The 25,229-nt window shown below is 35.1% G+C and overlaps 1 protein-coding gene across 9 annotated transcripts in view; it reads left to right on the plus strand.

The window, feature by feature from the left end:
• Positions 1-25,229, plus strand: part of PHF14 (PHD finger protein 14) — a 232,917-nt gene that overhangs the window by 24,641 nt on the left and 183,047 nt on the right. For 7 of the 9 annotated variants that reach the window (XM_059073864.2, XM_067042570.1, XM_059073863.2 and 4 more), the window contains exons 1-4: positions 326-838; positions 1,341-1,451; positions 8,933-9,711; positions 16,066-16,210. In XM_059073864.2, the coding sequence (XP_058929847.1) occupies position 838; positions 1,341-1,451; positions 8,933-9,711; positions 16,066-16,210 (1,036 nt within the window). In that variant the 5' untranslated portion in view covers positions 326-837. Of the gene's footprint in view, positions 1-325; positions 839-1,340; positions 1,452-8,932; positions 9,712-16,065; positions 16,211-25,229 lie in introns of those variants that run through there. The other 2 variants (XM_059073874.2, XM_067042574.1) reach the window with 2 other exon arrangements.

A 25,229-nucleotide genomic window follows, 5' to 3' on the forward strand; every position in this document is an offset into this window, starting at 1 on the left:
GGCCCGCGTACCACAAAAAAAAAAAAAAAAAAAAAAAAAAAAAAAATTCACCTTATAAATTATCTAAATGTATGCAAGGCACTATTCCACATTCATGAGGACACACATCCTGCTCGTCTTGTCAGACAAAAATTGTCCTTCCACGGATTTGAACTGAGGGCCGGGCCTCAGGAACTTATTGGCCGAGGGTCTAGAACTCTCTACTCCCCCCTCGCACTACTCGGTTCCTTTTGGCTCCCTCTCGGCTTCCGTTCGGTTCCGTCCGGCTCCGTTCGGCTCCTCCTCCCAGAGGGAGAGCGAAGGCGAGGCCGGCGCACGCGCCCTCGGCTTCTGCTGCTCTTAGGGCCGCTCTCTGCCTGGTGTTCTCACTTCCTTCTCTAAAGAGCTGTATCCGGGTCGTTGCTTTCCCTATTGTTTTAGGCAACCGGCCTCGGATTGTGTAAATTCGGAGTCTTTTGTTGCTTTTGTTGCAGGCTAATAAAGTTTTTCTTTCTTTCTTTTTTTTTTTTTTTTTCTAAGAGTTTTACCAGGGGAAATTAACTCCCCAGGGCTGCCGGGTTAGCCGCGCTGCCTGGGCCGGAGGGCGCCTTTGGCCGGGGAAGCGCCAAAGGAAGGCGCGCTAGCGGCCGGGGTCGGGTCTGCGAGGACCAGGGGCCGGGGGGCGGGAGGGAAACCGCGGGGCTGCACCTGGGGCGCCCCGGTCTGGTCCGCGGCGCCGCCTATTTTTAATAGCATCTTTTGGACTCGTTTCCTTGGTCTCAGTCCTCGACCTCGGCGCTGCCTGGGCTCTCGCAGCCTCTCCCTAGGTCTACTCCAAACGACCACCTCGGATTCCTTAGTAAGTGTGTCGGAGGCGTCCGCGGGGCGACAGGTCCATTTCAGCCCTTCTAGAAGTCAGGGCCGGCTGGAGCAGGGCGGGGGTGGGAGTGTCCTGCGGGAAGCTGAACCCTTCGTGGACGCTCCCCCTCCATGGTCCGTGGGAATGAACATAGCTCTTCATATTCCCTGGGCTTTGCATTATCTATTGACTGTTAAGATGTCAAAGTGAGGGATTACAAACGAGTTTCAGAAGCAAGATGTTCAAGAGGGCCAGTTTCGATTTTGGTCGGCCTGGGTTCGTCTTTGCTGCACCTCGGGGCTGGAGCTGCCCGTGGATCTGCCCGGCCCTCCCCAGCCAGTGTTACCACCTCAACCTTCCCTCACACCTTTTGCTGAGAACTGAATTAAGACAGAGATTTGCACCACCTGCACGAGGTCATCTGTACCTTCCCTCAGTACCACAGCTCTCCCCCGTGCTTAGCGTGATTATGAATGACGGTGTACTGTTTTTCTCTTAACAGTGGATCGCAGCTCCAAGAGGAGGCAGGTGAAGCCTTTGGCAGCTTCTCTGCTAGAAGCTCTCGATTATGATAGTTCAGATGACAGTGATTTTAAAGTTGGAGATGCTTCAGGTAAATGTTTCCTTCTCGCTTCCCTTTTCCCAGCTTTCTGCAGTTGAGCTGATTTTCAGACTTTTCTTAAAAAGAATCCGTTTAATTAAAATGCCAATATAAAGTTAAAGCACATAAACTTTATTTTGTCTGTTTATTTCCCACCTTTCCCTAAGATCGTATCACTAGATACTGTCACTGCTTCTGTTTTTTTGATACTTACTCAGGTAATTATCAGAGAAGGCCTTATTCCAAAGATGCAGTAATACTGTAAATCAGCTATACCTTTTTAAAAAGAAAAAGATACAAAGATGCAAAAGTGTTTTCTCTGTTCATTACTTTAAAATATATTCATGCTTATTTTATGGACAGAGGGGGAAAAAATCTAGAGATATCCTGAAGTAGAGTGACATTCTGAGAATAACATGAGCCATGAACAGCCCAGGAACAGAGTTCTCTTTTCAGATCACTTGGCGTCCCCTTGAGGGGAGTTTTGCTTTTTGTCTGTTAGCTCCTTTACCAGAATAGAATTGACCAAAAAAAAAGTTGTACTTTGGTAGGTGCTGGATCTTGTGGATTGGGCCTTTTAAAAATATGAGGTACAAAGTATGCGTGCTTGCTCGTTATATTTTGTGATTTTAAGAACAATAAATTTCTTTAAAGAGTCGTATATTCACATGGTACAAAATTGAAAAACAGAAAAGTGTGGTTTTCCTTTTGTCTTCTGTTCATTGTAACTCACACACACATATACATATAAAGTTTTCATTGCAGGAATCTGAGAAATACAAATTATGTTTAAATATTTTATGTGAAAAATACAAATACGTGAACAATAAAAATTACTTAATTCTGTCCCTTTTGACAGAAAGTGAGAAATTAGAGCCCTTTCACTTTTATCTTTTTAACCGTTTTAAAATATTCTTCCAGAGAATTTTTGATGCTTAGTCATATCTCTCTCCTTTCCTCTGGTTTTTCTTTTACTTTTCTTTTTTTTTTTCTGTTTGGTATGGTAGGAAGGGATGAAATTTGGTTGTGTTTTGTTACTATTTTACTTTTAATGGCATCAGCAAGAAGAATTTGCATTGTGATTTAACGAGAACTTTTTGTTTCCACAATCTCATTTAATTTTTACAGTAACTCTGTGGAGGAGATATTATTTGACAGATAACAGGGGCACTGAGTTTAAGGAATTTGCATGAGGCCACTTAGGCTTAAATGGATCTAATCCAATTCTTTTGACTCCCAACATTTAGAATTTTTTATTGCTTAGATCCTAAAAGTAGATAGGTGTAATCTTAAATTGAAATTACTTCTTACTGTATCAAGGTGACTAATTGAGGTTACTTCCAGCAATCAAAATTAAGTTTATCTTGATCAATTTTTTTAAACCTTTACTTCTCACCTCTTTTATCTCCCATTTCGTTTACTGTTGTTTGGTACTTCCAAAGAAGGGAAAGAAAAGGAAGGTAAAGGAAGTAAAATTCAGACCTATTTTAGTGCTCTTGGTGAAAACCTTGGCAGAAAAGAATATTCTTGGCTAGAATGTAGCTCTGGTTTGTCATGATTGAGATTGTAAACTGACAAAAATAGTTAGGTCTCAGAAGTTAGGACTTAATTTGAATACCATTAGGGGAAAACTCCAAAGCTTAATTTCTTTAAGTATTCCACAATTATTTTTATGAAAATAAATCCCGACTTTGTATATAATTTTTCTCTTTTTGTTTATTGAGCTGTATCACTTCCCTTTACAAGGATTAAAATAATCTAATGATACAAATTACTTTTTCAAGATAATTTTTGGTATCAAGCAAATTAGAGACTCCTGACCTTGTTAAAGCTTAATCATGGTTGATGGGAATTATCTGTTACTTGTGACAGTGGTAGAATGAGTTTTGTTAGGTTGATAATTTTTTTTTTTTTGAATCTTGTAAAAGCACTCAAAGATGTATACTTTCTGTTACCTAGTCTGCTATACTTGTAATTTACTTCCTGGGCCCCAAAGGTCACAAATTTATTTGTGTAGTTCTTGATACGTTATCATAACTGAGAGTTTAGTAGAAAATGATTTTGTTCGAAATAGGTATTAGTAGAAATTGAGTCATATTTTATGCTCTTGGTTAAGGTGCATTGTTGTCTCCCATAGCTGAGATGTTGGCTTACTCTAGATTACCAGTGTTTCCTGTTTGAATCCTTTCTTGTCTCTGCATAAGACAGTTGGACTCCTACAGGAAATAAGACATTAGACTTATCACTGTTTTCCAAACATGCTAAAGTTGTGGGATCCCAACTCTATTTAGTAATAGGTGATTAAACTGGAGGTGGAGAAATAATTAATAATAATTAATAATTAATTCTAGGTAATAATAATAATCTTTCTGATCATAGCTTCTTTCAGAACAATCTGTAGACATGACTAACTCAATGAACCACTGACTTCCTTCAAACTTAATGTTAAAATGGTTAGATTGGTGGCCCTCAATTTTTAATTGATTCTATGCATCAGTTCCTTCTGATTTTCATTTTGAATTCTGAAATTCTGGTGACAGAACTTCATATTTCTGTTTGGCTTTAAGAATAAATATAGAGGGACTGCCGTGGTGGTCCAGTGGTTAAGACTCTGAGCTTCTGGTGCAGGGGGTATGGGTTCCATCCCTAGTTGGGGAACTAAGATTCTGCATGCTGTAGAGTGCAGTCCAAAAGTAAATGAATAAATAAATAAGAATAAATATAGACATTTCTGAAAAGTTATCACCCTTGCAGATAGACATAATCTTATTTTTGTGCTTCTCAGATGATAACATAGACAAAGATAAATATTATTCAAAAATGACCTTCCAATAAGATTGACAAGTGATTATAAACAGTTAATAATTATCAGGTTCTACCTTTAGAAAATAGTGAACTGAAAATAGATCATCTTTTATTTTATCTTTAATGTGAAAGTAGGGCTAAATTTCTCATTTTTGATAGAGGACAGTCAGTAAATACATTTTCAAATTAGTCCTAAAACAGTGTGTAAGTGTGTTAGAGTTATGGTGGTAACCACCAGAAGAACTGTTATGTAGAAAAGTGAGCTGGTACCATATGAAATTATCAGCTTTATAGGTCTAAGACAGTTGATTATTGGCAGTTGCATGGTTTGGCCTAGTTAACATGGTTTGGCCTAGTTAAAGTGGTTATATTTGAGACTTGGACTTAAGATTGGGTATAGGATAGGAGACATTTAAGATAGGATTGATTACATTTAGTAATCTACATAATGATTATGAAAATAAGTGCATATATTACTTTTATTAAACAAGACAAGATAGCAGTGCTGTGTCTTCCCAACCCCCTAGCCAAAGTAAGATGGCTAATTTTAGATCTTGAGCCATAGTTGAGTTGGTCCAAATTGCCAGAAAACAATTTAACTGGAAGAGTCAGGCTGAGAGTTTGCCTTGGTAGTATTTTGTGCTTAACTGCCTTTGGCTAAGTGGATCAAGATATGTTCATTGACCAACTAGCTTTGTTTAAAAGCACTTTGCTGGATGTTATGGTGAATTCACAAAGAATTAATGATAATGTTAGAATAATTAAATAAAATAGCAGATGTTATAAGGCATGACCAATCACTTGTGTAGTTCAAGTCTTTCAAAGGAGATGGGACTACTTGAGACTGGATTTACAACGATTCTTTGAGGAGATGAGACTTGAAGTAGGAACTGAAAGAGAAGCAACCTATTTAGGGGAAACATTAGGTGTTAAAAATGTGGAGGATGGAAAATATCATTTATACATGGAGATCAGGTTTCGAGTAAAAGCATAGTAGAAGAGATGAGCCTGGGGAAGTAGAATGAGGTCAAATTGAGGTCTTACATGCTAGACCAGTGTTTCTCAATCTCAACAATGTTGGCATTTTGAATTGGTTAAATCTTTGTTGTGAAGGCATGTCTTTTGTATTGGAGGATGTTTAGCAGCATCCCTATCTTCTACCTACTCAATGCCAGTAGCATTTACTGTACCTAACCCTGCCCTTTTGTGGCAACCACTGTCTCTAGACATTGCCAGATGTTTTCTGTGGGAAAAATTGTACCCACTTGAGAACCACTGGTCTAGATCTCTAAGAAAATGTAAAATGACACAGCTGGAACTGGAGTCAGAAGTAGAAGATGAGTTGTGTTGACTGATTGGCTTTTTAGAAAGAGATATACTAGATGAGTTAAAAATGTTTCCAAGATGTTAACTGAATAGTAGACTGATGATCTGTCTGTTATCTGTTATATATATTTATAATCCTAATTACTGTTGCACCAGATCAATAAACAGAAGTTAAATAATTAAGGTTGATGAACAAAGATGATTTTTTTATATTGCAAAGTTAACATAAAACTCTGAATTAAATCATATTGATTTTATTATATAATTTATACTTATGGGGAAAACTTAAGCACTGAATATTGTGAAAGGATTCTTGAAGGTTGGTTTCTAATCTCTGTAACTGTAAAACATTTAACTGTTGGCTGAAATAGCTGTTGCTTAGAGAGGTTTTGATATATTGTGTTTGAGAAAGGTTACCTTTTATTTAACTGAATAGGAGGTAGGGATTTCCATTTTAAAGATTTTTCTTCTAATGTAAACATTTTTATTGTAGACTTAGAATTAACTCTGTTCTTATGCCTAAGATAGCTGTATTTGAAATATCTGGTTTATTTCTCTAGTCTGTTATTACTTTTTTCTTTTATTTAAGGTTGTAAGAGTGATGGATTTAAAATGTTGTTTGGATTGGTAGGAATGGGAAATTTTTCATTACAGCCTACAAAAATAGAGCTATAGACAGCCAAGGACAGTGATTTTTCTCATTGTCATTATTACTAAGTAATGCCACAACTAAATATTGTTTATCTCCATCCCTCAAGTGCGTATGTACCAAAAAGAACTTATGACTAATCAGTTGAAGAAGTTATTTTTCAGAAATCAAAGAAAGATAAAATTTGATATATTCCTGATCCCAGCAGTTGGAGTATGGATAATGTGATATATTTGGAGAATGAAGGGCTGGGTAAGCTACTAGGATTTAATTCGTGAAAAATCTCACTTTCTTCTAATAATGTTAACAAATATAAAGCATTTAAATCTTTTAAAAATTCTGCTTTCTATTTAGGCATGATAACAAAACAAAATCAGAATCAGAGTATCAGTTTCCCTGTACTTTTAAAAATAATCGATCGGCATTGGCAACAACAACCAAAACAAAATTGCAGAAATTCTTGACATTCTGTAAAATTTACAAGTAATAGCAAAGTTGGATTGGTCTCAGTTTTGATCAGGAGCCCACGTTTGTGCCCCCACTTGATCATTCTTTTATATCTACTGTTATGTTTTTATTGGTAAAAATTATTAGGAGTACTTTTTAGTTACTTAAGAAAAAATTCTACAAGGTTAATCCAGAAGAAAAGTTCCTTTTCTCCATTTCCCAGGGCTGTTAATTATAGCATTGCTTGCTTTAGTCAGTGTGCACAAGGATCTATCTTTGCCTTAGAAGTGTTTGGTCAACTCTGCTTATTATTATATCCTTATCTAAAAATATCTAGGAACTATTATTTTTTACCAGGGGTATTTTTCTTGGTAGGTTGGATTTAATTGTTTTGAGTGGTATAAAAAAATTACTTCTTTTCCTAATGATTTGTAGAGCTGTTGGACTGAAAATAAGTCCCCTATTTGTAAGTGACATTGGGTCCACGCTCTTTTGGAAATTTAAGAAGCTCACAAATCCAAAGATGTTTCCTAAGTTTGGCATGAATTTATTTGATGGTAAAACCTGACTGGAACTGATAGGAGTTTATTTGTAGTGTTTACTTATCATACTTGTAAATATTCATACTTTTCACTGCAGATGTAATGTATTTGATTACAGTATAGTACCATAGACCTTACTGGAGGTGTTAGCGTAATATATTGTGCATACATCATGCTCCCTTTCTAAAATCTGAAAAAAATCTGAATTCTGTAACATGTGTGGCTCCAAAATTCAAATAAGGGATTGTTGGCCTACATGATATTGCTCTTGTGTCTTTTACAAGATTGTTCAGGATGAGAGTGTTTTGTCACAACAGTCCTGAATAAGATGTAGGCACCTGTATGATAATCTTGAGATTGACAGTGATTTTATAGGTTCAATCAACATCCACTAAATGTTAGTCTTTATTTTTTATGTGATTTAACTTGCAGGATTTTTTTCATCCGTCATTTGTAAAGGATTTCTGAGATATTTTAGAAACCAGATACTAATTACAGACAACTTTTTTTTACTTCGAACACCCAGGTAATTATAGAGGCTAACACTGGTTGAGTTAACAGAAATTAAAATGGTATGGAAACATGAATTTTTCTCACCATTTTATTATTACCCTTATCTTGGTTATAGGTGCAAAATATTCATCACCCTACAGATTTTACTGTTGATGTTGGCTACAACTTGACTGTGACTGGTTTGTTTCCCACTTCCTCCTGCTCTCCTTCCACCAATAACCCTCTCCACAAATACTTTAGATTTTTATTTATTTGATTATGTGTAAAGAGGATTAGAATGTTACTGAGTAGTGTTGGTCTAAGAGGGCCTGAGCTGCCCTAGACAGGAATGGAAGGCCCTTGCTAGAAAGCTTATGGTCCCTGCATGAACTCTGTAATGTCCTCAGCCTATCTTTTTACTGACTACTGTGCTTACTCATTTCCGAGATGGATTAGGTTTAAAAAAATGCATTAATCTCTTTCATTCTAGGGTCTGTAGTAGTTACTGCCTAGAATTTTTGGAAGTTTAGGTAACTCTTGTATTGATATGAACAGTATTCTAATAATCAGAAAAATTGATAACTTATCTTGCAACTTCCATTTTCTGTGCCATTGCTATTGTCTGTTTTTCACTTGTGTATTTGGTGATCCTAAAATTGATTGGTATATTAGGGATGTGGTACCAATTGACTGTCATAAATATCTATGTTCATTTTTACTGGGTAAAGAGTGAGATAAATGGAACAGAGTTTTTGGGTCATATTTTTCTTGTTCTGAATGTGACTCAATGCATATAAGTCCATATAATTTATGAAAGAAAGATGTAAAAGAAGAACAATTTGGTATGTATTACATTATCATAAAGTTAAAATCAAGTGCTCAATTTAAAATGAAGCACATTTACTTTTCGAAAAAAATTGCCTCTAGGGTACCAAGTATAGCGTGAGATGTATGACACAAAATAGTGGTCCTTGTTTTAAAGCATATTTTAATTTAGAGTTACATATATTCATCTTCATTAGTGCTATACTGAACTAGAACCATTATTCCAGCTTCATTGATTTATTATTTAATCAGGTTGGGAACGTCTACCATTCTTTGACTTAAATTTGTTTATATTGTTTTTCAAGTTATTCACAAATTTTGGTGGTTTCATTTGTGTCAGCGTTGTGTGTGTGTGTGTGTATGTATATACATATGTGTGGTTTTTTTTTTTCTCATATTTTCAACAGATTCTGAAGGGAGTGGTAATGGAAGTGAAGATCCTTCAAAGGACAGTGGAGAAGGTTCCTGTAGTGATTCTGAAGAAAATATTTTAGAGGAAGAACTGAATGAAGATATTAAAGTAAAAGAAGAACAACTTAAAAATTCTGCAGAGGAAGAAGTACTATCATCAGAAAAACAGTTAATTAAAGTGGAAAAGAAGGAGGAAGAAGAGAATGGAGAGAGACCTAGAAAGAAAAAGGAAAAAGAGAAGGAGAAAGAAAAAGATAAAGAGAAGGAGAGAGAGAAGGATAAAGAAAAAGCAACAACATCTGATAACGTGGCTGCTTCTGCTGCTTCCACCACACCAGCCACAAGTCCTCCTGCTGCTAACACATCTCCTTCAGTCCCCACTACGACAACTACAGACGAACAAGTCAGTGAGCCAAAAAAGTGGAACCTTCGTCGCAACCGACCACTTTTGGATTTTGTATCCATGGAAGAGCTGAATGACATGGATGACTATGATAGTGAAGATGACAATGATTGGCGACCCACTGTAGTAAAAAGAAAGGGAAGATCTGCATCTCAGAAGGAAGGAAGTGATGGAGACAATGAGGATGATGAAGATGAGGGAAGTGGGAGTGATGAGGATGAGAATGATGAAGGCAATGATGAAGATCATAGCAGCCCTGCCAGTGAAGGGGGTTGCAAGAAGAAGAAAAGTAAAGTTCTTAGCAGAAACAGTGCTGATGATGAGGAACTGACCAATGATAGCCTGACACTATCTCAGAGCAAGAGTAATGAGGTAGATCAACCCAATTTTTATGATATCTGTCTGTCTGGGGAAAAGGGAATTCTTCTCTAAACCATTCTACCCGTTATATTAAGTGGCTTCCTTGAAATCCTGTTATAGACAGCTGTGGTAGTGAGTGAGCACTCTAACTGTAACATTTATTCATTTGGTCAGCCCGCCTTTATTGAGTATCTGCTGTTTGTCACCGTCCTCAAGGAGCTCACAATCACCATCCTCAAGGAGCTCAGCCTCTATACTTAGAGAAATATTTCCATGTCCATACCCTTGGGAAATAGTAGAGTTTCCCTTTCCCTTTTCTATCCTCTCTCTCCATTGTTCATAGGACTGCTGAATGGTGCTGAGTGGATTATGAAAACAGAGGTCACCTTTCTTTCAACTTAGTTACATCCATATCCGCATAAAAATTTAGACTTTTAGAATACTTTTGAGCAGGGCAACAAACAACTTAATGATTGTCTCAGGCTTTTAGAGATTCATTTTAAAGGTTAATTCCTTTTTCAGTTGTAGTACCCATCTGAATAGTCACCAGATCTTTGCTTTAGATGTATGGGAGTAAATACAAACTATATATTTACATATTTTTAGTGAATAAGTTCTCTCTACAAAGAAATGAAAACAAACAAACATTTCTTATCCTAAAACAAACATTACTATCATAAAACTACAGTAATGACTCAGTTCTTCCACTTGAAGTTCTACTACTGAAAGTTAGGTTTATCCATTGGGCCCAAGATGCAACATTCAAGACTCTTCAGTCAAACACATTTGTGTCTCTTTGTCTGTGTGTTTATGTATATGTTTTTCTTCAAAAGAAAGATTGAGTTGTTGTCTTACATGTAGATGTACCTGTTACATCACATGTAGAACTATAATAAGTCTGTCATGCCATTAATGTGTTTATAGTCTTAAAAATTCACTTTAACAAGCACATATTTTTTTGTTTTTTTCATATTATTGAAATAGGTTAAATTGGTAGCAAGATATTCCTTCTATGCTTTATTTGTTCTTTTACATTTCTTCTGTTTACAAATTTTACATAACAGTGATTTTCTATTTTAAGTTTCATTTAAAAATTTGGTGTTTCCCCAAAATAATGTATAGCAGATCAGGAGGTGTTATATGTCAGTAGAGATGAAGCAGTTTATATTTTACGTTATAAACATTGGTTAACTTCCAGGTTGCCCATTTTCTTAAGAAGAACGTTGCCTGATTCCAGTGCTTACTTAATTCCTATCTTTAGGTAAAGGAAAATTGTCATTTGGAATATGGTATAGTATTCATAATGATGTAGCACAGACAGTTCCGTATTTCCAATTTAAGGAAACAGAAATATGTAAAATCTAATTGTTCATACTTGATTTAAACATGTATCCAGTTTATTTTATAGCACTTAATACTAACCTGTATCTGCTGACTAAGTTTACCTTCTGCAGTATCACGTTCTTAATGTTTATTAGCCTGACATTCACAAAAGGAGGCTTGCTAGGATAGAGGCAGTATGGATTAGATTTATGCTAAGGTGTGGGGCAACACCTGCATATGTCTAGAAATTTGCCATGTAAAATGTATACACATTATCCATTGTTAATAATCTGTAATACATAACAAATTGCTTCAGAGATTGTAGACTATCCTTTATGATGCATTTAAAGGCCGCATGTGCTGTTTAGTTTTTTTCCTACTAAACAGAAGAGATTTTAGTAAATAATGGGACTTTATTTATTTAGGTTAACAGTCCGAAAGGAATGAGATTCCAGGGCATTTCTTGGATAAGTGCCTTGATACAATTGTCAAGAAGATTCTTCTTATAGTAACTAAATTAATTCCTTTTGTGTTAATTTATGTTAATTTTCCTTTTGCTCTACCCTATGCAGAAATGTAGAAGAATTTATATAAGGTTAATTTTCTCTCAATAATATTCTACCTGAAAGCTTGATAACTGTTTTTTTCCAAGACTGTTATTCAAAGTCTTCAATAATTTTTGATGATTCTAGTCCGTAAATGTCACTTAAATTAGATATTAAATTTTAAGAAAGAACTAATCGAAATTATTTTATATTTCTAAGTTTCCTGTTCTATAATCTTGATTTTGTAAAAAAGATGACTAAAGGTAATCCTTGTTGTCTTCTGGCCAGTGTTTGTATTTTAATCTTCCTGGTTATTTTAGGTAGTGATACCTTGCCAAGAGTTCATTAGTTAATATGTATATATTTGATTATATTTTAAGTTTTATTTTTCTATGCTTTTACTTTGTTTTCAAATACTACTTTGTAATAGAGATAGCTGAAAATGTGGTTTTAGAATACATAATAGAATTGTATTTAGTCTATAAGCAGGAAAATTTTTTCTTGGGTGCTATGTCAGGTGCTTTTGTAGGGATATGGTGTTGGGTATCGTGTAAACGATGCCCAGGAACTTTCATAATTTTGAAATTTCTTAGGGGAATTTGACATATTTTTTTTTGAGTGGAGGCCTTTTATAATCATTGGCTCTTAATGGCCTTACCATGCCTATGCTGTAGGCCTTGAAATGCTTTAGAGCAGTGGTTCTCAAACTATTTGGTTCAGGACACCTTTATAGTCTTAAAAATTGAGGACCCCGATTATTATTCATATAGGTTATATCTTTTGATATTTGCCATTTCCAATTAAAACTCAGAAATTTTTAAAAATGAGATGTATAGAAACACAAAAGTTATTAGATTGTTGACACCGTCCCGTGTCATGTAACTTCTGGAAATATTCACCATACACCCATGAGAGAGAGTGAAAAGGCAAATATCCTTAGTAATTACCTTTTGGATACCGTGGAAGAGAGTTCCCCAGACCACGCTATGGGAACTACTGTTCTAGATTTGGGCATTAGATCGCCTGCATTTTCTTCACATGGGCATATACCTTTGTCAGTGGCATTATGGCATTTTTTGAATTTAGTGCTATCTGAAACAATCCCGTTGGAATATGGTTACCTGTCTTTTTCAAACTTTTATCTTGAAGTTTTTGAGATTCACCAAGGTTATCTGCCTTTAGTTTTCAGAAATAAATTTTTTGGGGAGGGCTGTATAGTATTTTCGGATAATGGTTCCCATTTTCAGGACTTTAAAACTAGAGCTTTGAATGAGAATTAGTATATGATAGAAAATCATCTCACTATAAATTTTCAGGTGGAAGGTTTTTGTTTTTTTTTCATAATGTTAAATGGATTCGATGTCTTGCCGTGTGAAGAAATAGCAATTGTCATCTGAATTTTGCTAATTAAAATGTAAACATTTTGCCAAAATTTTTAAATAGCCATTTCTTTTGGGGGCTTCTGACTTATTAATCATTTGTCTTTTTACACATTTCAAAATAAAACAAATTGCTCTAAAGCCTAAAAAAATTCATTTTTTAACATTGTACAAAAATTACTTGAGATTCTTGAAAATTTAACTTTCTTTAAAAACTTCTAGGAAGAACTGTTGGTGAAACGTGGTATAATAATTTTTTCCATTTTCAGAGCAATAGGATTCTTTTAATTCTGATTTTATATGAAAGGTGCTGGAATTTGCTCCTATTAAACACACATATAGCTTAGTTAGAATTTACCCTGTTGTATATGTTATTTATAATAATCTTTGTGGAATACATATATAAATAAACACTAAACATATTTAAGAGCCGATAAAAAACACTGGGCAGAATCATATTTGGTGTAAATTTTAAATCCCAAGGAGAAAAATGAAATAATTTACAATGAGTCATTGATTTATTACTATAGTGCCCCATTTAATCTTAATAATTACCATTAGAGTCCATTAAATTATTCCATAATATTAAAGTTATATCCTAGATGTGCCATTCAAACCCATTTTCCCAAATTCTATTTTTATGTAAAAATCATATTTTCAAATGATGTATTTTGTGGTAAAAACTTTAGCTTAAATATTTTCTCCAGAAACTTAAAAAATGATATGTCTTCAGAAATACGCTATTAAAAATAGATACTAAATTGACTTTTGTATTCTGATCAGAAGTGCACTTCAACCCATGTTTGATCTATTGAAGACAACCTATATAACTTTTTAAGAGGGTGTATTGTGTAGATTTTCCCATTGAAACACTGTCAGCCGTTTGGTTAGGGTAATATTGTAGGACTCTAGTTATCCCCATTTCCATCTGTTGTATTTAATGTCTAGTAAGAGTCTCAAATGATGGTGATCAGAGGGTCAAAATTGCTGGTTAATTTTGTTTTCTCTGCCTCTAAATGATAATATGTGTAGAGAGAAAATGGAATAGAGATAATTTAGACATTTACTGTTTTTCTGAGCAAAATGGCCAAATAGGAAAATAATGGAATAGAACTATCTGTTGATGCCAGTTTTTCTGATCCATAGACATTTACTTGTTTCCCACATGGGTAAACCTATTTTTTCAAGGGCTGATTAGTTGTTGTAGTTCCACCAGAGAAATATTGGCAGAGCCCATAAACATGAGTAGCCTCTCAGTCATCAAACTCTGGTTGTTTGCTAGATCTTTTTCTGGTCTGTGATTTTTTTTTAACCTAGATGTGGTACTTTAAGAAAAAATTTTTTTGGACTTGACATGGGAAAATATTTAAAGTACCAGTATTAATTGAGGCTTATAACCTTTCTTTTGGGGTTCCAAGGAAGATTCCCCAGTGTAATAAATGATCAGCTCATGTTTCTCTTTTTGGACCACCTACAAAGAAGTACAGAGGAAAGGAGAATGGGAATGAACATTTATTGAATACCTAGAATGTCTCAGGAACATTCTTGGCATACATTATCTTGTTAAGTCTCACAACAACCTGATGAGGTAGGTATTATTTTTATCATCCCATTTTACAGATGAGAAAACTACAGCTTCGAGGTTCATTAGCTATTGAGAGCTGAGAATGAAACCCAAGAACATTTGACTTTAAGGCGAATGCTGTTACATTTGAAGCATTGCTAATGGGATGAAAATCTGGCAGATTTTTGTTTTGCTCACTGTAGTAAAGTACTTTAAAACATGAGTTTTCTTTTTAGGAAATTTTAATCTTTATTTGCTAGCCATGTCCAAAGCCCCAAACTATTGATACTTTGGTTTTATAACAAAAAGGAGCAAAATACAAAATTTTAAAGTACTAGAATTCTCAAGAGAAATGATGCCTCTTTGTTAACTTTTGCATTCTTTTTTGATTTGTTTTTTAGATCAGCTGCAAGTTTAGATTTATTACACAGAAAATATATTGAAAGAATATTATTGTGACAGTCACATGTCTTTCAAATGTTATTTACAAATTGCTATTGAAATGACTCTAAATGTTACTTTTGGATATTGGTCAGTTTAAAAGAATATAGAAATATAAAAATGTTAATATGAAACAATATAGTTAATGTGTGATATGGAACTAATTTGTTTCTCAATATGGTTAAGTTCTTAAATGAAAATATATAGACTCAAGTGCCATCTTTTATTATATGTAATGCTGAGCCCAGTGTGTTAAATATGACAAGAATCATCATCATGTTAATTTGTCATTTAAAGTTTAAATTCATAATGCCGAAGGTTTAAATTAAATGGAGCACACTCTTCCCTTTATTTTTTTATATTCATTAATACATCTTCCTTTCTCCTTTTATATTACAATTAACTAGGTATCTTTATTACCAGTTTTCACTAGATATTTCTTGACATAAACCTAATAGCGTACTCTGACTCTTCTAGCAATCAGTCAATCTGGATTCTTTTTTAGCTGGTTTTCTGTACTTGTATACACAGATTTCCTATGCAGGCTTTCATGGATCTGTTATCCAGTGGTTTGATGACCCTGGAAATTCTGGATTCCCCAGCACTAAAGGAGTATAGTCTGTAATATGCCATCACATACATATTTGCTTATACGTTATCTTGATTTTTTTTTTACTGTTTAATATGTGTGTGTCTTGTCTCCCCAAGATAGGATTATAAGCTTCCTAAGTGTAGGAAACATGTCTTATACTTTTAAAACCCATATATAGGGTTAGTAATTACTTGTGGGTTAATTTTTCCTTTCTTGTAGTTTCAGGGGTCAGACTATATCCAGAATGGCAAAGCAGATGAAGGGTTGTTGGTTATAAGCTTGGTTTTATATTTCCTAGAAGAGAGAGAATATGGGACTTGCAGAGAAGTGAAAAATTAGAGAGAGGGTGCTTAGAGGGTCCGTTGACAAAGAGATTCACTTCTCAAACGTAGCATACTTTGAAATTACTAAAATAATGGAGTATGCAGCATAATTTTGGAAATGCATAAAATGATTTAAGGTGCGAATTTTATTTATTAAAATTACCTTTTAAATGTGATTTTTCTAATGTTTTAATATTAGGACTCGCTGATTCTTGAGAAGAGTCAAAACTGGAGTTCTCAAAAAATGGACCATATTCTGATTTGCTGTGTTTGTCTTGGAGATAATAGTGAGGATGCTGATGAAATAATTCAGTGTGACAATTGTGGCATTACAGTCCATGAAGGTAATTTTGCTTTGTTTTGTTTCCTTTTAGAAATGGCTGGTTGATACTGAATTTATATAAGTAATATCAGCTACTTTACATATGTACTATACTAAGGTTTTCCTGTAATATTTTATGATATTTGAACTGAAATAAGACATCCTGAATTTTCAAAGTATAATGGGTGTTATTTTTTAGATTATGTTCATTTAAAATGTGTTTAAAAATAATTAAAATAGATTATTACTGTATGGAAATCAGTATTTCTTTGAAGGTCATTGTTATGATATTTTCCTTCATGGCATTATTTCTAGTTTTTAACTGAAATTTAGATATAGGAAAACGTCTAGTATGTTAGTCTAGTAGAATGTATTATTTTAAAAGTTATTGTTGAAGTCTAGTGGTATTATAGTTTCTTCTTTAATAGTTACACTTTTTAATTTTGAACTTGAAAGGAGAATTTGTAGAGTTCATCTTTTAAAATCTGAATATGTTGAAATATGTTGAACGTATTTTTATATGTAATATGTAATTACATATATGTTGTAATATGTTGAAAATATTTTTCCTGATTATGAATTTTGAACCTTTTTTATGTAACTTTTTTGTTGTACTTTATTTAAATTTTTTTATTTTGACATAATTTCTGACTTGAAAAGTTATGAGTAATAGAAAGAATTTCCATATTCTTGTCACTCAGATTTCCAAGATGGTGACATTTTGCTATATTTATTTTATCTTCTCTCATATAATAATTTTTTCCTCACCTCCCTGAGGGTAAATTGTAGACAAAATGTTCAGCTCTACCCCTAATATCCCTAATACCTCAATGTATATTTCTTAAGAACAAAGAACAAGGGCATTCTCTTACACAATCACGTAATTATCAAAGTCAGGAAATCAGCATTGATAGAATACTGTAATCTACCAATTATATTCACATTTTGCCAATCATCCCAATAATGTTGATTCTAGCAAAATAGAATCCAGGATTATGAATTGCATTCAGTTGTCATGTCTGTGTAGTTTCCTTTAATCTAGAACATATTTTGAGTCTTTTATGTTTCATGCCATTGGCATTTTTGAAGAATATAGGCCAGTTCTTTTATAGAATGTCCTCAATATTGGGGTTTTCTTATGTTTTCTCATGATTAGGTTCAGGTTATGTGCTTTTGGCAGGATTGCCACAGAAGTTATGTTGTGCTCTCAATGTATTGTATTAGGAAGCATGCATGTCATGTTTATTTGTCCAGTTACTGGTGATGTTATTTTGATCACTTGGTTGAGAGGGTGTCTTTCAGGTTTCTCTGTGGTAAAGTTATTCTTTTTTCCTATCAGTTAATTTTTTCTCATCAGAGCCATGACTACTGCAAAACAGTGTTTCTGTGGCCTTTTCTTACTGGCCTTTTTGGTATTATAGCCCTCCTCACTGGCCTTTTTGGTATTAGAGCCCTCCTCCCAAATAGTTCTGGGTGTCTGCTGGACTTGTGAGACCTGTGGGGCCTGTGCTTCTTTAACCAGTCCTCTTGCCTTCATGTGAAGTTCCCCTCCCTTGTTGCTAAGACTCACTGTGGGAATGTCTCCTATTACTGTTATTCATTCATTTATTTTTTTCAGTAATGTTTGTTTAGTACCTTCTGTGTGCTAGGCATTCTGTTGGTTTTAGGCATGTAAAATAAACAATATAGACATTGCTGACCTCATGGAGCTTAAAGTATAGTAAGAGAGACAGGAATGAAAACATAAAACAATAAATATATATCAGGTGGTAGTCTGGACTATGGAGAAAAATAAATCAGGAAAAGGAATATTGGGAGTGCTATGAATGGGGGTGGTTGAGTGGGTAGGTGAAAGTTTGTATTTATAAAAGTTTACACAGAAAATCCTCTCTGTTACGGTGATATTTGGGCAGTGACCTGAAGGATGTGAGTGAGCAAACCATGTGAATATTTGGGGAAGAGCACTCCAGAATGAGGGAATAGTGACTAAAGATGTTGAAGTGGAAACGTGTTCGGGGTGTTTGTATAATGACACACAGGTTGGTGTGGCTAGAACTGAGTGAGTGAGCTTATTAGTGGTAGAGGCAGAGATGGGGGCAAGCCAGATGAGGCCTTGGAAGTCATAGGTTTCAGATTTTACTGTGATGGGTCTGGGAAGACTGACATGAGTTTCGAGCAGAGGATTAATATGATTTGATTTATGTTTTGGAAGAATAACTGACTGCTGGGTTGAGAGTAGACTGAAGTGGGTCTAAAGTGGGAATCAGGGAGACCATTTAGGAGACCATGGCAATGATCCAAAAGAGGAATAGGTTTTGAGGTAGAGAGTAAAAGTTTGGTTTTAAATTTTTAGAGTTTAAGTAAGATATGGAGCTGGCGAGATAAATTTGGGACTCATCAGTCTGCAGATATTATTTAAAACTGTGAGCCTGGATGTGCTATCTAGGGAGTAGTAAGGTGGTCCTAGCACATCAGAGGAGATGGGGAACACATTGCCAGTGAGATAGGAGAAGAACCTTAAGTAGTGACCTGGAGGTTAAGTAAGGAAGATGTTTCAAAAGAGAAGGTAACTCTCAAATACTGTTTTTAGAGTAAGATGAAAACCTGTCTTGTGGGAAATTACTCTAATGCAACCGTAGATCCCCAGTACACTAGCAGGCAAGCCATCCCAAAGGTTATGGGAAAAAAAGGGTTACGGACAAAATGTTTATATCACATGGTTTATTAAATAAATGTAGAATACATAAAAGCAAGGGGAAAGATACGGAATTAGTTAACAGACTATGTACTATCATTTCTGCCATATTCTGTTGTTCACACAGAACAATGCTAGTCAAATATAGGAGGGGGCGTTCCAAGAATGTTAATACTGTGTGCCATCTTAGAGGCTGCCTACCACAGATGCAGAGATTATATGGCATGTTAGTGTGCTGATGGAAGTGACCAGTGGAAAGAGAAAGTTGACAATTGATGACGTAAGGAGAGAAAGGGGAACAGTTGGTGGAGCAAGGGCTTTGAGTACAAGGCTAGAGAGGATGGGATCCAGTACCAAGTGGAAAGATTTAATAGATAAAGGTAGCCATAGTAACTGGAGGGAAAAGAAAATATATGGATACAGATGTAGGTAGGATGTTAGATGTGGTGGTCAGAACATGTGGAAGTTATTTTTTGAATGCTTCTTATTTTTTCAGTGAAAAAGGAAGCAGTCATTAGCAGAGTAGAGGTGGGGAAGTGTTGGAGATTTGTGGACTGAGAGGTTGGTGTAAAATAGTTATTTTGGGGAATAACACAAAACATAATATTGTGTGGGTGTGTATACATACATACATATATTCACATGTATATATTATGTGTATATATCATAACCAAATAGCAATAAGGGACCACTTTAGATTAGTAAGGAATATAAATTGAGACCAGTCAACATGGTTGTATGTATGCATTTTTTTTTCCTCCAGGAGTGGTTCAGATTTCTTGGAGTAGCAGAATAGTTGAACATCAGAAGCAGCAGCTGTGCTGCCATTGTTGTATTGATCACCACTGATGGTCACAAGGATGTTACTATTGCTTGTATTCATGACTGTCATTGCTGATGTGTGATGCAGGCATGACCAGTACTATTAGTGTTGTTGACTTTTCATCATGCTGAGGGCACTATCTCTACTTCATAGGTCATAGGTTTGACCATGGATGTGATTTTTAAGGCTAGCACAATGGTTTTAAGAAATTGAATTGATTGCTATCATTTAAAAACTGGGAGATTTTATTTTGCACATTCTGGAATTCATTCTCTTGAAGTTCTGATATCAGTAGGTTTTCACTCTCTTACGGCAACAATCCTCTGGAGCTGAATACGGCTCCCTCCTGCTGGTGAAGCTTACAGTCTTCAATTTACCACTGTCTTCTCTCAGATCCCTTGCTCATATTTGATAGTTGCCTGGTCCCTAGAAGTGTTTGTATAGTTCCTCATCTACTTTGAGGGTGATGTGTCTTGCTGCTGGTAGGCAGGCTGCTACAGCCATGTGGTCTCAATGTCCCACAGCTATGATAGTAAAGCAACTGTTTTATTGTACTATAGGTCCTTCATTTTGGACTCAGGCCTGAGTCTCCTGGGGACTAGTACCATGTACAAATCAGAATGAACCCTCCCCTCTGACCTCTTGTCTGTCTTATTTATTTATTGAAGTATAGTGGATTTATAATATTATATTAATTTAAGATGTATGAAGTAGTGATTCATTATTTTTATAGATTTTACTCCATTTAAAGTTATTACAAAATAATGGCTGTATTTCCATGTGCTGCACAATGTATCCTTGTTACTTGTTTATTTCATACATAGTAGTTTGTATCTCTTAATCTCCTACCCTTATCTTGCCCCTCCTCCCTTCCCTCTCCCCACTGATAACCACTAGTTTGTTTTCTATATATTGAGTCTGTTTTCTGTTTTGTTACATACGTTTGCTGTTTTATTTTTTTAGATTCCACATATAAGTGATAACATAGGTATTTGTCTTTTTCTGGTTGACTTATTCACCTAAGCATAATATTTACTCTCTAGGTCCATCCACATTGTTGCAAATGGCAGAATTTCATTCTTTTTAATGGCTGAGTAATATTCAATTGTGTATGCCAGATCTTCTTTATCCATTCATCTGTTGATGTACACTTACGTTGCTTCCATGTCTTGGCTATCGTAAATAATGGTGCTGTGAACATTGGGGTGCATGTATCTTTTCAAATTAGTGTTTCTGTTTTCTTTGCATATATACCCAGCAGTGGAATTGCTGGATCATATGGTAGTTCTATTTTTAGTTTTTTAAGGAAGTCCATACCATTTTCCATAGTGGCTGTACCAATTTATAATCCCCCCAGCAGTGTACGAGGGTTCCCTTTTCTCTGTATCCTCACCAACATTGTCTTTGTCTTTGATTTAGTCTTGTACCTCTTGGATTCTTAGTATGAGTTCTTTCCCAATAGATTCTTGTTTAAATGAATGTAGATTTCTGGAAGGACTCCCCATTAGTTCTCCTGATGTGTCTAGAGCTATTAAAATTTCATAATGATACTTGTGCTTCAGATGAATAGTCTCAATAATGGCAAATCTGCTTTCTTTCTAAGGAAGCTTTGATTTTTTAGAAACAGCCAAAAAATCTTTCTGAGTCAAGGCAGACAAAGAAGATTATCAAACTGAGTGGTAATTTCATTTAGGTCAAAAGCAAGTTGTGTCTGTAAAGTCATGTAGCATTTTTTCTTCTTTATTCATTTAAATGGCTCTGATGGCATTTGAGCATTTGCTAATGATTGCTCATTTTTCTCCCAAGACTAACTCATTAGAATAGGGGAACTATTTTTATTATGAGAGAAGGAAGAAGGGAAGACATGGAAAGGGAAATTAATACTCCTGAGTGTGATGCTTTGTAGGCTTTTTGAGAGCAAGCTAATATGTGGAAAAAATAAATAGGGAAAACAATAAATAGAGAAACTGAGTAGTTTCTCTATTCAGAAACTGAATCTTTATGTTGTAGTATAATTGCTTTGTTGGGAGTATTGTTAATTCTGTGAACTTCAGATATGTTCAAAGTTAAAGATGCAAATTGTAAATCAAAGTAAAAAATAAATCTTGAGTTTTTAATTTTATTGTTACTACTTTCTTCCTTTAGTATAAATAATTTTCCCTTTCTCTCATTAATTTTGGGGTTTCTGTTGTATGATTGTGATTATATAATTCTCTTTCTCACTTTCTTAGTAGCTTTTCTTAGTAGTAGTATTAGAGCTAATATCTTGAAAGATTCCTAGTTTTGGAGATTTTAAATGATCTGTTTTGGTTTAAGGGAGAAGTGTTACTAAACATCAATGTATATTAATGAACTAAAGTTATGATTAATATAGTGTTCTAATAAAATTGTTATTCCCTGTTTGTTAGTAAACATACCAAATATGGTATTTGGGATACTTTTTAATGTAATTTCCTGTAGGTCATTTTTATCTGTCTGCTAGTCCAAAAGATTCCTTACCAAATATCACTATTTGTTTGAGAATGGGTTGTTTTGATATGGATGTACTCCTGACTTTTCCATTTAAGTTTTTTTAGTAGCATTTGGATGACATCACTAAGAAATTGTATTGATTAGTAGATTTGTGAAGACTTTTTCATCTTCCACTAGCTTTGTAGCAGTCTTGTCTACTAAATAGAAAACGAAAAAAAACCACATCAAACCCTGCTTAATAATCTTTGGTTACATGGTTGACTTTCTCTTTTTTTTTTTTTTTTTTTGCGGTATGCGGGCCTCTCACTGTTGTGGCCTCTCCCGTTGCGGAGCACAGGCTCCGGATGCACAGGCTCAGCGGCCATGGCTCACGAGCTGAGTTGCTCCGCGGCATGTGGGATCTTCCCGGACCAGGGCACGAACCCGTGTCTCCTGCATCGGCAGGCAGATTCTCAACCACTGCGCCACCAGGGAAGCCCTGACTTTCTCTTTTGAGGAAAAGTAACAATAATCCTCAGTACAGTAATGTGCAGCCTGATCAGCATATATATATCCTGGAGCCATTTTGGGTCAAGTCTTACTGACACTGTTATGCACTGTTGCCACCCCATATTAATTGGAACCTGGGTTGAAAAAATAAGTAATGATGTGTGACTTGGGTCAAATAACGTAGATGTTTTTGGTTTTTGTCTTTTTTCTAGGTGGACCATGTTCTTACTCCTCTTTAGCTTTTAATGTTGTCTTCCTTCTCTAAAACAGGGTCAGCAGCCTCTCAGAAGTAGTTTCAATCCTTCAGTTGTTTATCCAAATAGGAGCTTTTATCACTACTTAATTATTTTAGTTTTTAAAAAATTATTTATTTATTTTTTACTTATCTCCATGTTATCATCTTATTTTTTATTTTATTTTATTTTTTATACATCTTTATTGGAGTATAATTGCTTTACAATGGTGTGTTAGTTTCTGCTTTACAACAAAGGGAATCATTTATACATATACATATGTCCCTATATCTCTTCCCTCTTCTGTCTCCCTCCCTCCCACCCTCCCTATCTCACCCCTCTAGGTGGTCACAAAGCACCGAGCTGATCTCCCTGTGCTATGTGGCTGCTTCCCATTAGCTGTCGGTTTTACATTTGGTAGTGTATATATGTCCATGCCACTCTCTCACTTTGTCTCAGCTTACCCTTCCCTCTCCCCGTGTCCTCAAGTCTGTCTGTGTCTTTATTCCTGTCCTGCCTCTAGGTTCTTCACGACCTTCTTTTTTTTTAGATTCCATATAGATGTGTTAGCATATGGTATTTGTTTTTCTCTTTCTGACTTACTTCACTCTGTATGACAGACTCTAATCGACCTCACTACAAATAACTCAATTTCGTTTCTTTTTATGGCTGAGTAATATTCCATTGTACATATGTGCCCCATCTTCTTTATCCATTCATCTGTTGATGGACACTTAGGTTGCTTCCATGTCCTGGCTATGGTAAATAGAGCTGCAATGAACATTGTGGTACATGACTCTTTTAGAATTACGGTTTTCTCAGGGTATATGCCCAGTAGTGGGATTGTTGTGTTGTATGGTAGTTCTACTTTTAGTTTTCTAAGGAACCTCCATACTGTTCTCCATAGTGGCTGTATCAATTTACATTCCCACCAACAGTGCAAGAGGGTTCCCTTTTCTCCAAGATTTTTTGATGATGGCCATTCTGACCGGTGTGAGATGATATCTCATTGTAGTTTTGATTTGCATTTCTCTTAATGATTAATGATGTTGAGCATTCTTTCATGTGTTTGTTGGCAATCTGTATATCTTCTTTGGAGAAATGTCTGTTTAGGTCTTCTGCCTGTTTTTGGATTCGGTTGTTTGTTTTTTTGATATTAAGCTACATGAGCTGCTTGTAAATTTTGGAGATTTATCTTTTGTCAGTTGCTTCATTTGCAAATATTTTCTCCTATTCTGAGCATTGTCTTTTCATCTTGTTTATAGTTTCCTTTGCTGTGCAAAAGCTTTTTAAGTTTCATTAGGTCCCATTTGTTTATTTTTGTTTTTATTTCCATATCTCTAGGAGGTGGGTCAAAAAGGATCTTGCTGTGATTTATGTCATAGAGTGTTCTGCCTATGTTTTCCTCTAAGAGTTTGATAGTGTTTGGCCTTACATTTAGGTCTTTAATCCATTTTGAGTTTATTTTTGTGTATGGTGTTAGGGAGTGTTCTAATTTCATTCTTTTACATGTAGCTGTCCAGTTTTCCCAGCACCACTTATTGAAGAGGTTGTCTTTTCTCCATTATATAATCTTGCCTCCTTTATCAAAGATAAGGTGACCATATATGCGTTGGTTTATCTCTGGGCTTTCTATCCTGTTCCATTGATCTATATTTCTGTTTTTGTGCCAGTACCATACTGTCTTGATTACTGTAGCTTTGTAGTATAGTCTGAAGTCAGCCTGATCCTCCAGCACTGTTTTTCTTTCTCAAGATTGCTCTGGCTATTTGGGGTCTTTTGTGTTTCCATACAAGTTGTGAAATTTTTTGTTCTAGTTCTGTGAAAAATGCCAGTGGTAGTTTGATAGGCATTGCACTGAATCTGTAGATTGCTTTGGGTAGTATCATGATTTTCACAATGTTGATTCTTCCAATCCAAGAACATGGTATATCTCTCTATCTGTTTGTATCATCTTTAATTTCTTTCATCAGTGTCTTCTAGTTTTCTGCATACAGGTCTTTTTTCTCCTTAGGTAGGTTTATTCCTAGATATTTTATTCTTTTTCTTGCAGTGGTAAATGGCGGTGCTTCATTAATTTCACTTTCAGATTTTTCATCATTAGTGTATAGGAATGCAAGAGATTTCTGTGCATTAATTTTGTATCCTGCTACTTCACCAAATTCATTGATTAGCTCTAGTAGTTTTCTGGTAGCATCTTCAGGATTCACTATGTATAGTATCATGTCATCTGCAAACAGTGACAGCTTCACTTCTTCCTTTCCGATTTGGACTCCTTTTATTTCTTTTTCTTCTCTGATTGCCGTGGCTAAAACTTGCAAAACAATGT

The sequence above is a fragment of the Kogia breviceps genome, chromosome 9 (genome assembly GCF_026419965.1).
Source record: "Kogia breviceps isolate mKogBre1 chromosome 9, mKogBre1 haplotype 1, whole genome shotgun sequence".
NCBI lineage: Eukaryota > Metazoa > Chordata > Mammalia > Artiodactyla > Physeteridae > Kogia > Kogia breviceps.